General features: G+C 46.6%; 1 protein-coding gene across 1 annotated transcript in view; it reads left to right on the plus strand.

Moving 5' to 3' along the window:
• Window positions 1–15415, plus strand: part of gpr143 (G protein-coupled receptor 143) — a 71980-nt gene extending 56565 nt beyond the window's left edge. The window contains exon 8 of the mRNA XM_070891586.1: window positions 15104–15415. Within this exon, the coding sequence (XP_070747687.1) occupies window positions 15104–15415 (312 nt within the window). The remainder of the gene's footprint in view (window positions 1–15103) is intronic.
• The last annotated feature ends 792 nt before the right edge of the window (window positions 15416–16207 follow it).

The following is a 16207-nucleotide window of genomic DNA, read 5'->3' on the forward strand; positions in this document are numbered from 1 at the left end:
CGTGTTTGATGCCATTGCCCAACATAAACTCCTGGACTTCATGGCTGGTGAAACACAGGCCATTGTCGCTGTCCAGGATGTCCGGCAAGCCGTGGGTCGCGAAAACCGTACGCAGACTCTCCACGGTGATAGATGTCATGCGCGAGTTTAATATGACGCACTCGATCCATTTCGAGTATGCATTGACAGCAATCAGGAACATTTTCCCCATGAACGGGCCCGCATAGTCTACGTGACCATGGCCTGGTGGGCCAGGGCCACGAGCTGAGTGGGGCCTCCCTGTGGGCATTGCCCAGCTGGGCACACGTCGTGCACACGTCGTGTACCTGCGAACCCAGTGTTCCAGGTCTGAGTCAATCCCCGGCCACCATACAGGTGACCGGGCAATGGCCTTCATTAACACAATACCAGGGTGCTCGCTGTGGAGTTCCCTGATGAACGCTTCCCTGCCTTTCTGGGGCATGCCTAACCAGCTGCCCCATAGCAGGCAGTCGGCTTGGATGGAGAGCTCATCCATCCTTCTCTGAAACGGTCTTATCTCCTCGGGGCACGCCCTGTGTGCGGGCGCCCAATCCCCAGTCAGGACACATTTCTTTACCATGGATAGGAGTGTGTCTCTGTTGGTCCAGAGTTTGATCTGGCGGGCTGTGATGGGAGAGCCTGCGGTGTCAAAAGCCTCAGCGGCCATGACCATCTCAGTGCTTTGCTCCGCTGCCCCCTCGGTGGTGGCCAGTAGGGGCCTGCTGAGCGCGTTAGCGCAATTTTCCGAACCTGGCCGGTGCCGGATGGTGTAGTCATATGCAGCCAGTGTGAGAGCCCATCGCTGTATGCGAGCTGACGCATTGGCATTGACAGCCTTGCTGTCGGACAACAGGGATGTTAACGGCTTGTGGTCCGTCTCTAGCTCGAACCGTCGACCGAAAAGATACTGGTGCATCTTTTTCACACCGTAAACACAAGCGAGTGCTTCCTTTTCGACCATAGAAAATAGGTGCAGGAGTAGGCCATTCGGCCCTTCGAGCCTGCACTGCCATTCAATGAGTTCATGGCTGAACATGCAACTTCAGTACCCCATTCCTGCTTTCTCGCCATACCCCTTGATTCCCCCGAGTAGTAAGGGCTACATCTAACTCCTTTTTGAATATATTTAGTGAATTGGCCTCAACAACTTTCTGTGGTAGAGAATTCCACTGGTTCACCACTCTCTGGGTGAAGAAGTTTCTCCTCATCTCGGTCCTAAATGGCTTACCCCTTATCCTTAGACTGTGACCCCTGGTTCTGGACTTCCCCAACATTGGGAACATTCTTCCTGCATAACCTGTCTAAACCCGTCAGAATTTTAAACGTTTCTATGAGATGCCCTCACATTCTTCTGAACTCCAGTGAATACAAGCCCAGTTGATCCAGTCTTTCTTGATATGTCAGTCCCGCCATCCCAGGAATCAGTCTGGTGAACCTTCGTTGCACTCCCTCAATAGCAAGAATGTCCTTCCTCAAGTTAGGAGACCAAAACTGTACACAATACTCCAGGTGTGGCCTCACCAAGGCCCTGTACAAATGTAGTAACACCTCCCTTCCCCTTTACTCAAATCCCCTCGCTATGAAGGCCAACATGCCATTTGCTTTCTTAACCGCCTGCTGTACCTGCATGTCAACCTTCAATGACTGATGTACCATGACACCCAGGTCTCATTGCACCTCCCCTTTTCCTAATCTGTCACCATTCAGATAATAGTCTGTCTCTCTGTTTTTACCACCAAAGTGGATAACCTCACATTTATCCACATTATACTTCATCTGCCATGCATTTTCCCACTCACCTAACCTATCCAAGTCACTCTGCAGCCTCAAACCATACTCCTCGCAGCTCACATTGCCACCCAACTTAATGTCATCCGCAAATTTGGAGATACTACATTTAATCACCTCGTCTAAATCATTAATGTACACTGTAAACAGCTGGGACCCCAGTACAGAACCTTGCGGTACCTCACTAGTCACAGCCTGCCATTCTGAAAAGTACCCATTTACTCCTACTCTTTGCTTCCTGTCTGCCAACCAGTTGTCAATCCACGTCAGCACACTACCCCCAATCCAACATGCTTTAACTTTGCACATTAATCTCTTGTGTGGAACCTTGTCGAAAGCCTTCTGAAAGTCCAAATACACCACATCAACTGGTTCTCCCTTGTCCACTCTACTGGAAACATCCTCAAAAAATTCCATGCCATAACCACGCTCTGCCTGGGAGAGCGACCTGGAGGCATAAGCCACCGGTTGGAGTCGGCCGCCGTCATTACCCTGCTGTAACACACACCCAACCCCTTAGGACGATGCATCGCATGTTAAAACCAGTTTTTTACAGGGGTCATACAAAGTCAACAGTTTGTTAGAACACAGCAGGTTCCTCGCCTTATTGAAAGCCCATTCTTGACAGTTCCCCCAAAGTCATACACATGCTCCTGCGTAACGGTTGTGAAACGGCTCCAACAATCTGCTTAAGTTTGGCAGAAAGTTCCCGAAATAGTTCAAAAGTCCCAGGAATGATCGCAACTCCGACGTGTTGCCGGGCCTGGGCGCCTGGCGGATCGCCTCCGTTTTTGATTCAGTGGGCCGGATCCTGTCTGCGGCAACCCTCCTGCCCAAAAACTCGAACTCTGGGGCCAAAAACACACACTTGGCCTTTTTCAGCCGCAAGTCTACCCGGTCCAATCGGTGTAGCATCTCCTCCAGGTTGTGGAGGTGTTCCTCGGTGTCTCGACCCGTTATAAGGATGTCGTCTTGGAATATGATTGTTCCAGGAATGGATTTGAGCAAGCTTTCCATGTTCCGCTGAAAGATAGCTGCCGTCGAACGAATGCCAAACGGACACCTGTTGTAGATAAATAATCCCTTGTGTGTCGTGATGGTGGATTCTTCAGCCAGTTCCTGAGTCATGTAGGCCGAAGTGAGGTCCAGCTTCGTGAACAGCTTGCCACCTGCCAGTGTGGCAAAAAGGTCCTCCGCTCTCGGGAGTGGGTATTGGTCCTGCAGCAACACTCGGTTGATGGTGGCTTTGTAGTCGCCACAAATCCTGACCGAGCCATCTGCTTCAAGGACAGGAACGATGGGACTTGCCCAGTCACTGAATTCAACAGCCGAAATTATGCCCTCTCTGAGCAGCCTGTCTAATTCACTTTCAATTTTCTCACTCATCATATATGGCACCGCTCTGGCTTTGTGGTGCACTGGACTGGCGTCCGGAGTGAAGCGTATCACTACTTTAGTGCCCTTGAACATACCAACACTGGGTTGAAACAGTGACCTGAATTTTTGTAGGACCTGTGAGCATGAACTTCGCTCCACAGCTGAAATGGCGTGCACATCCCCCCATTTCCAATTCATCTCGGATAGCCAATTCCTCCCCAAGAGTGCGGGGTCATTTCCCGGGACGATCCAGAGTGGCAGCCGGTTCTGTGATCCATTATGTGTTACCACCAAGTTTGCACTGCCTAGCACTGGGATGATCTCTTTGGTGTACGTCCGTAGCTGCGTGTCAATGTGTTCCAGTTTGGGCCTGCTAGCTCGGTGTGGCCATAGTCTCTCTCAAATTGTTGGGCGCTCATAAGTGACTGGCTAGCTCCCGTAGCCAGCTCCATGCACACCGAGATGCCATTCAATAAAACTTCCATCTTCATGGGTGGCATTTTAGTGTATGAGCTGTGGACATCAGCCACGTGAACCCGCTAAACTTCAGCATCCATGGCTTTTCCCCAGGCATCATCCTACATTGCAGACCCCTCGTCTGGTTCCTCTGTCTCGCAGATTAGCCTCGCCACAGCCTTTTTGCACATCCTGGCCAAGTATCCACTGACGTTACAAATCCTACAGGTATATTGCTGGAACCTGCAGCTTTTCGCAGTATGTCTACCCCCGCATCTCCAGCATGAGCTGAGATTGTTGTTAACAAAGGGACTGTTACCAGGCATTCCTCTCCGATTGCCCATTTGGTTGTTTCTAAGCACTCTGATGGTGGGTGTTAATTGTTCCTCGTGATGGCGTGAATTGCCGATCCCCTTTCCATTGTCCCTGTTGCGGGCCCACCCTAGAGTCTGTTGCTGCCTGGGCGGTTTCGAAATGCCCTTGCCTGCCTGCGGGGTCCCTAGCTGCGTTCACAATGTTAACTCCCTGGTCCATCGCCATGTTGGGACCAGGGCTGCGTGCGTAAATTAGCTTGGTCTCCTCTTCCCCTGCCATGAAGGTCTGAGCTATCAACGTCGCCCTTTCTAATGTCAAGTCCTTGGCCTCTATGAGCTTCCTGAAAATCCCGGCATGATTAATGCCCTCAATGAAAAAATTCCTTAACATCTCCGCCCTGCAGGTATCTGTGAACTTAGAGAGACTGGCCAAGCGCCGCAGGTCCGTAACAAAGTCCGAGATGTATTGTCCCTCCCGATGCTGGTGTGTGTAGAACCGGTGCCGGTCCATGTGTACGCTACTTGCCGGCTTGAGATGCTCACTGATCAGCTGGCTGAGCTCTTCAAAGGACTTGTCCGCTGGCTTTTGGGGTGCGAGCAGGTCTTTCATCAGCGCATACGTCTGTGGTCCACAGCTGGTCAGTAGATGCGCCCTCCGCTTGTCAGCTGCTGTCGCTCCCAGCCAGTCCTTCGCGACAAAGCTCTGCTGGAGTCTTTCCACGAAGTCGTCCCAGTCCTCGCCCACACAGTAACATTCCTCTGTGCTACCGGTGGCCATCCTCGTGGTTCGGTGATTCCTGTTTCTCGTCGCCAAATGTGGTGTCCCTGCACCGTACTACAAACTCACACGAGGCATGTACTGCAGACACAGTCACTACATGACCTTAACCTTTATTCCCAGGTCCAAGGAGTGCTGACCCTGGTGGGACCTCCCCTTTTATACCTGGAAACCCAGGTGAGGAATGTCTCCTACAAGTTCACCCCCTGTGGTCAGGGTGTGCATTTCTAGGGTATAAGTACAGTGTACAGGAGTTGCATGAAGGTTACAGTTACACAAAGATTACCTTTGCATGATGGTTACATACATGACAATGATGATGATGATTGTCCAAAAAATAAATAACTTCCAACAACTTGCTTTTACATAGCCTCTCTAACATAGTAAACATCCCAAAGAGCTGCTCTGGCAGCATCTGCCCAAGTACTTTACCCACCTGTGCATCTGGACTGACCTGAAATAGGTCCCTATATGTTTATTACACGTTAATTGCAACAGACACTGAGACATCACAGCAAATACAGGCCATATTAAAAATGTCAACCTTTGTGAATATCCTGTCACAAATTCATAATTTATACTCATTCATGAAAAGCTGATTTGTAGAGTATAGGAATCAAATGCAATGCAAGAGATCAGTTATTGAAGTGGGTTAATTAGAGTGTGACTGGCTCAAGCTATGAAAGGTCGACATGAGGATAAATGGTGAGGCAAACCATAGGTCTATTGAGCCAGTCAAAGGCATTTTTTGCCAAGTACAGGCAGCACAATTATTGATAATAGTCAACACCTTACAATATTCTATACATTATATGAGGAAGCTAAAGGCAAAGATTTTAATATGCTGCTGTATTAGCAATAAGAGATGGCGAAACTTAGTAAACATGGTGGTCTTGAAGGAAAAAGTAATCTCCCTCCCTCACCAGGTGACCATCTTATCTTTTTAATTTTAAAGGAATATATTGGTAGGGCAGGAATTGTGCTAGCTGATCTCAACCAGGTGAGGCTTGGAGTTTGATACTTGACGTGAGCTCTTCTGGGCTCGGGAGAGGAAATCCGGCCAATATTCCCTGTGTGCGTGGATATTGGGTGAAGGCAGTATCTGGGTCTGCTATTGTCTAGGATTGAATAGCATGCTGACACTTGCATTCTAGGTACACACAGTGGGGGTGGGGGGGGTGGGGGTTGGAAAAAGACTACTTGACAACATTCTGAAAGGTTGCTGGTACCCTTGGCAACACACTGAAAGGTTGTTGGTACCCAGGGAGCTATATCTTGTCAAGAATCAACTTCTGTCACAACATTGAGCACAGGGCTAGTAGATCAGGGGCCCAGTGTGAATTAGTCAGTGACAGACAGATAAAACTATTGTATACATTTTGTATTCTTGACAACTGTCCTTTTGTGGTAACTTCATTTCCTGGTGCATGTGGTTGCCCCACCTTGGCCCTCTGTGCTCCTCCTAATGTGGAATAGTGAATATGCAGTCCGATTATCTACAGATCTCCAGTACAATGATTCCCTCCATATATGTGGCTGTACGGTCGATTAGTTAGAATGGGTCCAAATTTTGCCAACCCCTTTTTCCGGCACACTCTCCCAAGGTGCGGCGACTTTGTGCGCACAAAACGGCACCAACAAACTGACTCACGATTCTGGCCCCTCTGCTGTGTGTCCCGAGTCCTGGCGCGGCGTTTCTCGTGGCTTGGGGGGCGGAACTACAGCCTTGCGCCGAAAACAGTGCCACCAGCTGTCCACATGCGCAGTAGAACGTTCGCGCATGCGCAGTAGCTCTTCCCATGATGGTAATGATGATGCCCTCAGCGTGGGACCCAACGTGTCCCGCCCCTATCCTGGGCCAAGTGGCTTGCCGCACAGGCTGGCCATGCTGAAGGCTACAAGAAACAGGTTGGAGGGGGGGGGGGGGGGAAGAGAGAAAGAGTTTTGATTTGGTGGGGGGGGGGGATGAAAGAATCTTCAAAGATTTTCCAGTACCTTAATATCTCGCAATCTTTACTAAAAATCACCTATCTGCAGTATCTTACAGCTCACCCACTACTGTATAGAATTCTAAAATATTACTAATTATCAGAATCATACTACGCAATGCTGAACACCAAAATTTTAGTTTACATTTTGACATGCTTTATTTTATTAAATCTAATGTTTTAAATTTCTGAACCTAGTCAGGTCAATTTGTTGGTGCTGCAGAAGTCAAAATCCAGTGTGGTATGATGCCGCACACGAATCCATTAGGTGAGAGTGTTGGTGCTCTTGATCTATTATTTACAAAGAAAACCCTCCCCTTGCTTAAGTGACCCCTGTACTTAATCCTTCATTACAAGATCATTTTTATTCTTGTAAAAACCCCATACTCTGTTTAATCAAGCTGATAGCACCTACACCCTGTCCAGTCTCGCTGCTTGGGATTTAAAAAAAAACAGCATTCCTATCATAACGCTGATTTGGAGACTACCTGCACTGATTTCTTATATCTCCGCAAGGGTTTTGGCTACAAGTGGCCACATACGCTGGCCTGTTAGTTTGGAGCAACTATTAGCTGTCCAAACTGGTTTAAATGGCCCAAACAGGTATAGGTAGCTGGTAACGCCCCCTCTTGGAAAAAAAAGAAACTTTAAAAAAATCTTAACGAACTCACTTACACTGGCACAAATTAAATGTGCAGAATGGGAATTTTTAAGATACTCCAGAAAAATCAAGGTGCTCCAAAAAAAACCGGAGCAACTCCTGGGCAAATTTGGGCCCAGTGCATCCTGCCTAAGGTATAGGAGGGGAATTGAAGTAAGACAGGAACTGAAGTTTGGCAGGCTGCATGAAAGAATTGCCCATAAGTTACCTTCCATACCCCTCAGTCCACTGTTCCAGCACTAGAAGAGACTATATTGCTCAGCTACAAACACAATATACATAGAACAGCATAATGAATAGTATGAAAACTGAAATATGTGACAATCCAAACTGTTTTTCTGCATCATTTGTTCTGCACTTTGAACAAATATTTTGTATCGGTTTTCACGGTATAAGACACTGAAAGCATCCCAATAATTGATAATCAAGGGGCTATTGAGAAGGGGGAACTTAAAACAATCACTAGAGAAAAAGTACAAGGCAAACTAATGGGACTAAAAGTGGACACATCCTAGGGTCTTAAAAGAGGTGGTTGCAGAGATAGTGGATGCATTAGTTGTAATCTACCAAAATTCCCTGGATTCTGGAGAGATCTTAGCAGATTGTAAAACCGCAATTGTAACACCCCTATTTAAGAAAGGAGGGAGACAGAAAGCAGGAAACTATAGACCAGTTAGCCTAACATCTGCCATTGGGAAAATGCTGAAGTCCATCATTAAGGAAGTAGTAGCAGGACATTTAGAAAATCATAATCCGGTCAAGCAGAGTCAGCATGGTTTTATGAAAGGGAAATCATGTTTGACAAATTTGCTAGAGCTCTTTGCGGATGTTACGAGTAGAGTGGATAAGGGGGAACCAGTGGATGTGATGTATTTGGATTTCAAGAAGGCATTTGATAAGGTGCCATATGAAAGGTTACTGCACAAGATAAGAGGTCATGGGGTTGGGGGGGAACATATTAGCATGGATAGAGGATTGGCTAACTAACAGAAAAGAGAGTCGGGATAAATGGGTCATTTTCAGGTTGGCAAACTATAATTAGTGGGGTGCCGCAGGGATCAGTGCTGGGGCCTCAACTATTGGCAATCTATATGAATGACTTGGATGAAGGGACTGAGTGCAATGTAGCCAAATTTGCTTATGATACAAAGATGGGTGGGAAGGCAAGCTGTGGGGAGGACTCAGAATCTGCAAAGGGATATAGATAGGCTACGTGAGTGGGCAGAAATTTGGCAGATGGAGTATATTGTGGGAAAATGTGAGGTTATCCACTTTGGTAGAAAAAAAAGCAAATTATTTAATGGGGAGAGATTACAAAATGCTGAGGTACAGAAGGATCTGGGGATCCTTGTATATGAAACACAAAAAGTTAACATGCAGGTACAGCAAGGAATTAGAAATGCTCATGGAATGTTGGTCTTTATTGCAAGAGAATGGAGTATAACAGGAGGGAAGTCCTGCTGCAACTATACAGGGTGTTGGTACGACCACACCTGGAATACTGTGTACAGTTTTGGTCTCCTTATTTAAGGAAGGATATACTTGCTTTGGAGGCAGTTCAGAGAAGGTTCACAAGGTTGATTCCTGAGATGAAGGGGTTGTCTTATGAAGAAAGGTTGAGCAGGTTGGGCCTATATTCATTGGAGGGTAGAAAAATGAGAGGTGATCTTATTGAAACATATAAGTTTCTGAGGGGGCTTGACAGGGTAGATGCAGAGGATCTAGAACTAGGGGGCATAGTTTCAGAATAAGGGGTCACCCATTTATGACAGAAATGAGGAGGAATTTCTTCTCTGAGAGGCGTCAATCTTTGGAATTCTCTACCCCAGAGAGCATTGGAGGCTGGGTCATTGAATATATTTAAGGTGGAGATAGATAGATTTTTGAATGATAAGGGAGTCGAGAGTTATGGGGAACGGACAGAGAAGGGGAGTTGAGGCCAAGATCAGATCAGCCATGATCTTATTAAATGGTGGAGCAGGCTCGAGGGACCAGGTGGCCTACTCCTGCTCCATTTCTTAGGTACTTCTGTTCATTTACTTGCTAGTCATTCTTCACGTCATTTATTATCCTGCAGTATTCAAACTCTTATTTCTTGTAATTAAAACACTTTTTTTTTTAAATTGGGCTTTTTGTTTTAAGTTTTGTGGAAAAAACATAGAAAAAATGAGAGAGAGCAGAGCAGTACCTAAGCATAATTGGTATGCAGAATCTAGGATCTATAGTATCTGGGCAAACATCACCTTTGCACTGAAAGTGTTCTCTCCTGCACTGTTGTTCTATATTTGCAAATGGTGCCCTTATGTACACCAACCATCAGGGGGTGCACTTGAGCCATGGTTAGCTGCATTTATGAATGAGGCTAACAGTAATTTAGCTAGTTTGCTGAAGGATGATGCTGTGGGGTAGAATTTCTGCAGGAGTTCACCGATCTGCTTCCATAATTTTGATTATCGGAGGAAAGCCTGGTGAAACCCCCACTACCTTATGGGTAAAGAAATTTCCCCTCGTATCTCCTCTAAACCTCCTCCCAATTACTTTAAGTCTATGTCCCCTAGTTGTTGACCTCCCTGCCAAGGGAAACGGCTCCTTCCTATCTACTCTATCCTGACGATGTTCCGCCAAAGTAACGGCTGCCAATTAGAAGAACCTCCAAGGAAATAACCAGCGTATGAGGTTAAAGGTTGGCAGCAGACGAATTGGGGTAGAAATTCACCTCCGCCGGAAACTGGTCACACCTACCGTTTTTCCTGTGTTTACACCGCCACGTTGGATGGGGTGGCCTCTTGCACGAAATTCAGCTCTTTGTCTTTTTTTTCGAGCGGAGGGGAAGTCGGACATAATGGGGGCGGGAGTGAGATCAGCCATGATCTTGTTGAGTGGCGGAGCAGGCTCGAGGGGCTAGATGGCCTACTCCTGTTCCTAATTCTTATGTTCTTATGAAACGGAGAGCAAAAGATCGGTCATAAGAGGGGTGGAAGTGGGGGCGGGCAGAGCTTCCGCCGCTGTCAGTCATTAGCGTAGTGTCGATGATGTCATCACGTCTCTTCCCTTCCACTTAAAGGGGAGAGCTGCTGCGAGCTTTGTGATTATTTTACTTGGATCCACTGGGCCACCAGGGAAGCTTTCGGCCAGGCCAGTGGCCAGGCACCCAAGAGGGGGGTGCCAGGCTGCCTGTTGGCGGCCTGGCCGAACCCGGGAGGCATAATTGTCGGGCCAACCTGTCCAGTCAGCCGACAAAAAAAATAAGATGGTGGCCGCGGAAGTGCACCCACCCTTTTAATGGCGGCCGCACCGCCATTTTGCACACACTACAAACAGAGTGCACCGACAGAAAAAACTGTCGGGGCATCGCACGGCGGCCACAAGGTTTTTTTTTTAGGTGAATTTTGCTTGCAGGGTGGGAGATCGGCAGTGCTCGCTTTGAGGACGCACTTGGGAGGATTCAGCAGCAACGGGGCGGAAGTGGGGACTGCCGGAAAAACCACCGAGGAGAATTTCGCCAGCGGCAGCCATTCGACACCGCCGCGTGTCTGCCACTTTCCTGCGGTAACGGGCCTTATCGGGATGCTGAATTTCAGCCCCATTGTATCGGCCTTTTTGCTGCTCTCAATCAGTGTTGGGAAAATGAATCCTTTGAAATGGCATTTGTGCCTTTTTAGAATAGGTGCTGCTGTACTCTGAAGGTTAAGCAAATGTTCAGTGTCAGCTGTGGCTCAGTGGGTAGCATTCGCCTCTGAGTCAGAAGGTTGTGGGTCCAAGTCCCACTCCAGGGTCTTGAGCGCAAAAATCTAGGTTGACACTCCTGCACTGTCGGAGGTGCTGTCTTTCAGATGAGGCATTTCTGCGGCCGCAACTGAGACTCCAGGATGGTATGTTGCCTCCCTGGTGCAAGGGTCAAGGATGTCTCGGAGTGGGTGCAGGACACTCTGAAAAGGGAGGGTGAACAGCCAGTTGTCGTGGTGCATATAGGTACCAACGATATAGGTAAAAAAAAAAACAGGATGAGGTCCTACAAGACGAATTTAGGGAGCTAGGAGCTAAATTTAAAAAGTAGGACCTCAAAAGTAGTAATTTCAGGATTGCTACCAGTGCCATGTGCTAGTCAGAGTAGGAATCGCAGGATAGCTCAAATGAATATGTGGCTTGAGGAGTGGTGCAGAAGGGAGGGATTCAAATTCCTGGGGCATTGGAACCGGTTCTGGGGGAGGTGGGACCAGTACAAACCGGATAGTCTGCACCTGTGCAGGACCGGAACCAATGTCCTAGGGGGAGTGTTTGCTAGTGCTGTTGGGAAGGAGTTTAAACTAATATGGCAGGGGGATGGGAACCTATGCAGAGAGACAGAGGGAAATAAACGGGAGACAGAGGCAAAAGATAGAAAGGAGAATAGTAAGAGTGGAGGGCAGAGAGACCCCAGACAAAAAATAAAAAGGGCCACATTATAGCAAAATTCTAAAGGGACAAAGTATGTTAAAAAGACCAGCCTGAAGGCTCTGTGCCTCAATGCGAGGAGTATTCAGAATAAGGTGGACGAATTAACTGCACAGATAGCAGTTAATGGATATGATGTAATTGGCATCACGGAGACATGGCTCCAGGGTGACCAAGGCTGGGAACTCAATATCCAGGGGTATTCAACATTTAGGAAGGATAGACAGAAAGGAAAAGGAGGCGGGGTGGCATTGCTGGTTAAAGAGGAAATTAATGCAATAGTAAGGAAGGACATTGGTTTGGATGATGCGGAATCGGTATGGGTGGAGTTACGGAAAACCAAAGGGCAGAAAACGCAGGTGGGAGTTGTGTACAGGCCACCAAACAGTAGTAGTGAGGTTGGGGACAGCATCAAACAAGAAATAAGGGATGTGTGCAATAAAGGTACAGCAGTCATCATGGCCGATTTTAATTTACATATAGATTGGGCTAACCTAACTGGTAACAATGTGGTGAAGGAGGATTTCCTGGAGTGTATTCGGGATGGTTTTCTTGACCAATATGTCAAGGAACCAACTAGAGAGCTGGCCATCCTAGACTGGGTGATGTATAATGAGAAGGGACTAATTAGCAATCTTGTTGTGCAAGGCCCCTTGGGGAAGAGTGACCATAATATGGTAGAATTCTTTATTAAGATGGAGAGTGACACAGTTCATTCAGAAACTAGGGTCCTGAACTTAAGGAAAGCTAACTTCGATGGTATGAGGCGTGAATTGGCTAGAATAGACTGGCAAATGATACTTAAAAGGTTGACGGTGAATAGGCAATGGCAAACATTTATAGATCACATGGATGAACTTCAACAATTGTACATCCCTGTCTGGAGGAAAAATAAAACAGGGAAGGTGGCTAACAAGGGAAATTAAGGATAGTGTTAAATCCAAGGAAGAGACAGAAAAAGCAGCAAACCTGAGGACTGGGAGAAATTTAGAATTCAGCAGAGGAGGTCAAAGGGTTTAATTTGGAGGGGGAAAATAGAGTACGAGAGGAAGCTTGCCAGGAACATAAAAACTGACTGCAAAAGCTTCTATAAATATGTGAAGAGAAAAAGATTAGTGAAGACAAACATAGGTCCCTTGCACTCAGACTCGGGTGAATTTATAATGGGGAACAAAGAAATGGCAGACCAATTGAACAAATACTTTGGTTGTGTCTTCACGAAGGAAGACACAAATAACCTTCCGGATGTACTAGGGGACCGAGGGTCTAGTGAGAAGGAGGAACTGAAGGATATCCTTATTGGGCGGGAAATTGTGTTAGGGAAATTGATGACTTTGAAGGCCGATAAATCCCCGGGCCTGATTGTCTGCATCCCAGAATACTTAAGGAAGTGGCCCTAGAAATATTGGATGCATTGGTGATCATTTTCCAACAGTCTATCGACTCTGGATCAGTTCCTATGCATTGGAGGGTAGCTAATGTAATACCATTTTTTTTTTTAAAAGGGAGGGAGAGAGAAAATGGGTAATTATAGATCGGTTAGCCTGATGTCAGTAGTGGGGAAAATGTTGGAATCAATTATTAAAGATGAAATAGCAGCGCATTTGTAAAGCAGCATGGATTTATGAAAGGGAAATTATGCTTGACAAATTTCTGGAATTTTTTGAGGATGTAACTAGTAGAATGGACAAGGGAGAACCAGTGGATGTGGTGTATTTGGACTTTCAAAAGGCCTTTGACAAGGTCCCACATAAGAAATTGGTGTGCAAAATCAAAGCACATGATATTGGGGGGTAACGTACTGACGTGGATAGAGAATTGGTTGGCAGACAGGAAGCAGAGAGTCGGGATAAATAGGTCCTTTTCGGAATGGGAGGCAGTGACTAGTGCAGTGCCGCAGGGCTCAGTGCTGGGACCCCAGCTCTTTACAATATACATTAATGATTTGGATGAAAGAATTGAGTGTAATATCTTCAAGTTTGCAGATGACACTAAACTGGGTGGCGGTGTGAGCTGTGAGGAGGATGCTAAGAGGCCGCAGGGTGATTTGGACAGGTTAAGTGAGTGGGCAAATGCATGGCAGATGCAGTATAATGTGGATAAATGTGAGGTTATCCACTTTGGTGGCAAAAACACGAAGGCAGAATATTATCTGAATGGCGGAAGATTAGGAAAAAGGTAGGTGCAACGAGACCTGGGTGTCATGGTTCATCAGTCATTGAAAGTTGGCACGCAGGTACAGCAGGCGGTGAAGGCGGCAAATGGCATGTTGGCCTTCATAGCTAGGGGATTTGAGTATAGGAGCAGGGAGGTCTTACTGCAGTTGTAGAGAGCCTTGGTGAGGCCTTACCTGGAATATTGTGTTCAGTTTTGGTCTCCTAATCTGAGGAAGGACATTCTTGCTATTGAGGGAGTGCAGCAAAGGTTCACCAGACTGATTCCCGGGATGGCTGGGCTGATATATGAGGAGATACTGGATCAACTGGGCCTTTATACACTACAGTTTAGAAGGATGAGGGAGGATCTCATAGAAACATATAAGATTCTGACGGGCCGGGACAGGTAAGATGTCCCGGCCCGTCCCGATGTTGGGGAAGTCCAGAACCAGGGGACACAATCTAAGGATAAGGGGTAGGCCATTTGGGACTGAGATGAGGAGAAACTTCTTCACTCAGTGAATTGTTAACCTGTGGAATTCCCTGCCACAGAGAGTTGTTGATGCCAGTTCATTGGATATATTCAAGAGGGAGTTAGATATGGCCCTTACGGCTAAAGGGATCAAGGGGTATGGAGAGAAAGCAGGAAAGGGGTACTGAGGGAATGATCAGCCATGATCTTATTGAATGGCGGTGCAGGCTCGAAGGGCCGAATGGCCTACTCCTGCACCTATTTTCTATGTTTCTATGAGATTTGAAACCGAGGCCCTGTCTGCTCTCTCAGGTGGACGAAAAAGATCCCAAGGCATTAGTTCGAAGTACAGTGGAGTTATCCCCGGTGTCCTGGCCAATATTTATCTCGCAATCACTATAACAAAAACGGATTATCTGGTCATTATCATATTGCTGTTTGTGGGAGCTTGCTGTACGCAAATTGGCTGCTGCGTTTTCCACAATACAACAGTGACTACGCTCCAAAAAGTACTTCATTGGCTGTAAAGTACTTTGAGACTTCTGGTGGTCGTGAAAGGCACAATATGAATGCACGTCTTTCTTTACATGCTCTAAACAATGATATTACTTTGTCTTCAGTGAATATTTGTAAAGCCTAACACTGTTTTCATTTGCAGAGTATCCTGAATCCAATGCAAGGCTTTCTCAGCACCTTAGCATTTTATGGCTGGACTGGATGGGACTTTGATTTCAGGTTTCAAAGGCACGAAATACCTTGGGAATCTCCAACAACCTCGACTACAGCTGAAAATGCTTATAGCAACCCTATGCCAACCTCACTCAATTATCACGGATATCTGCACGAACATGAAAAGTTGATAACTGAAAATGGTCATGGAAATTGTGATGACCTTTCTGTCCTCTCAGAAGGTAATGGGAAAGCAAATGGCTTCTTTGTAAATATCTCCCCCATCTATCAGGGCCTGTAATTGGCTTCCTAAAAATATCAGGAACAGTTCCACGACTTCCACTCCTATCCATTGTTTTTGAATTCCCTTGAAAGTTTCTTGCTGTGACAGAAGGAGAATCTGAGCTATGACTTTCTCTCTGACTATCGATATTGCTCTATGATCAACCAGCAGATGGTCTGATTCAAGTGTCAATCTCTGCTTTACCCTGCTGCCCACAATTGCCTTGAACTCAAGATGAATCGCACATCCTTCTGTTCTAACTCATTCCTTCCCAGGACCTTCAAAACTGTCAGAACTCCTTGCATCCCTCGTTTTTCTTTTCTCCTACAAACTAAAGTACTTAAAATCCAATCGCGCATTAACCTATCACCACTTTATAATTTATCAATCATCTCTGCCACTCCTTCAATCATGGCAGTGTCTTGCGAGATGGGGCCTAGCTCTTCCCCTAATTCTCCCGTCGATGCTACCTTGCACCCTCAGTAAAGTTGAAGCCTCCGAGGTCCCTCTGCTCCTCCAATTCTGGCTTCTTGAAAACCTCAGATTTTAATCGCTCCGCCATTGGCGGTTATGCCTTGAGCTGCCTAGATCCTCAGCTCTGGAATTCTCTCCCTAAACCTCTGCCCCTCTCTACACCTCTCCTTCTCCTTTCTGACGCTCCTTAAAACCTACCTCTTTGTCCAAGTTTTTGACTGCCTTAATATCCTCCTTATGTGGCTCAGTGTCAAATTTTACTGGATAACACTCCTGTGAAGAGCCTTGGGGTGTTTTACTACGTTAAAGGTGCTATATAAATGCAAGTTGTTGTTG

The sequence above is a fragment of the Pristiophorus japonicus genome, chromosome 10 (genome assembly GCF_044704955.1).
Source record: "Pristiophorus japonicus isolate sPriJap1 chromosome 10, sPriJap1.hap1, whole genome shotgun sequence".
In the NCBI taxonomy this organism is placed as follows: Eukaryota; Metazoa; Chordata; class Chondrichthyes; family Pristiophoridae; genus Pristiophorus; species Pristiophorus japonicus.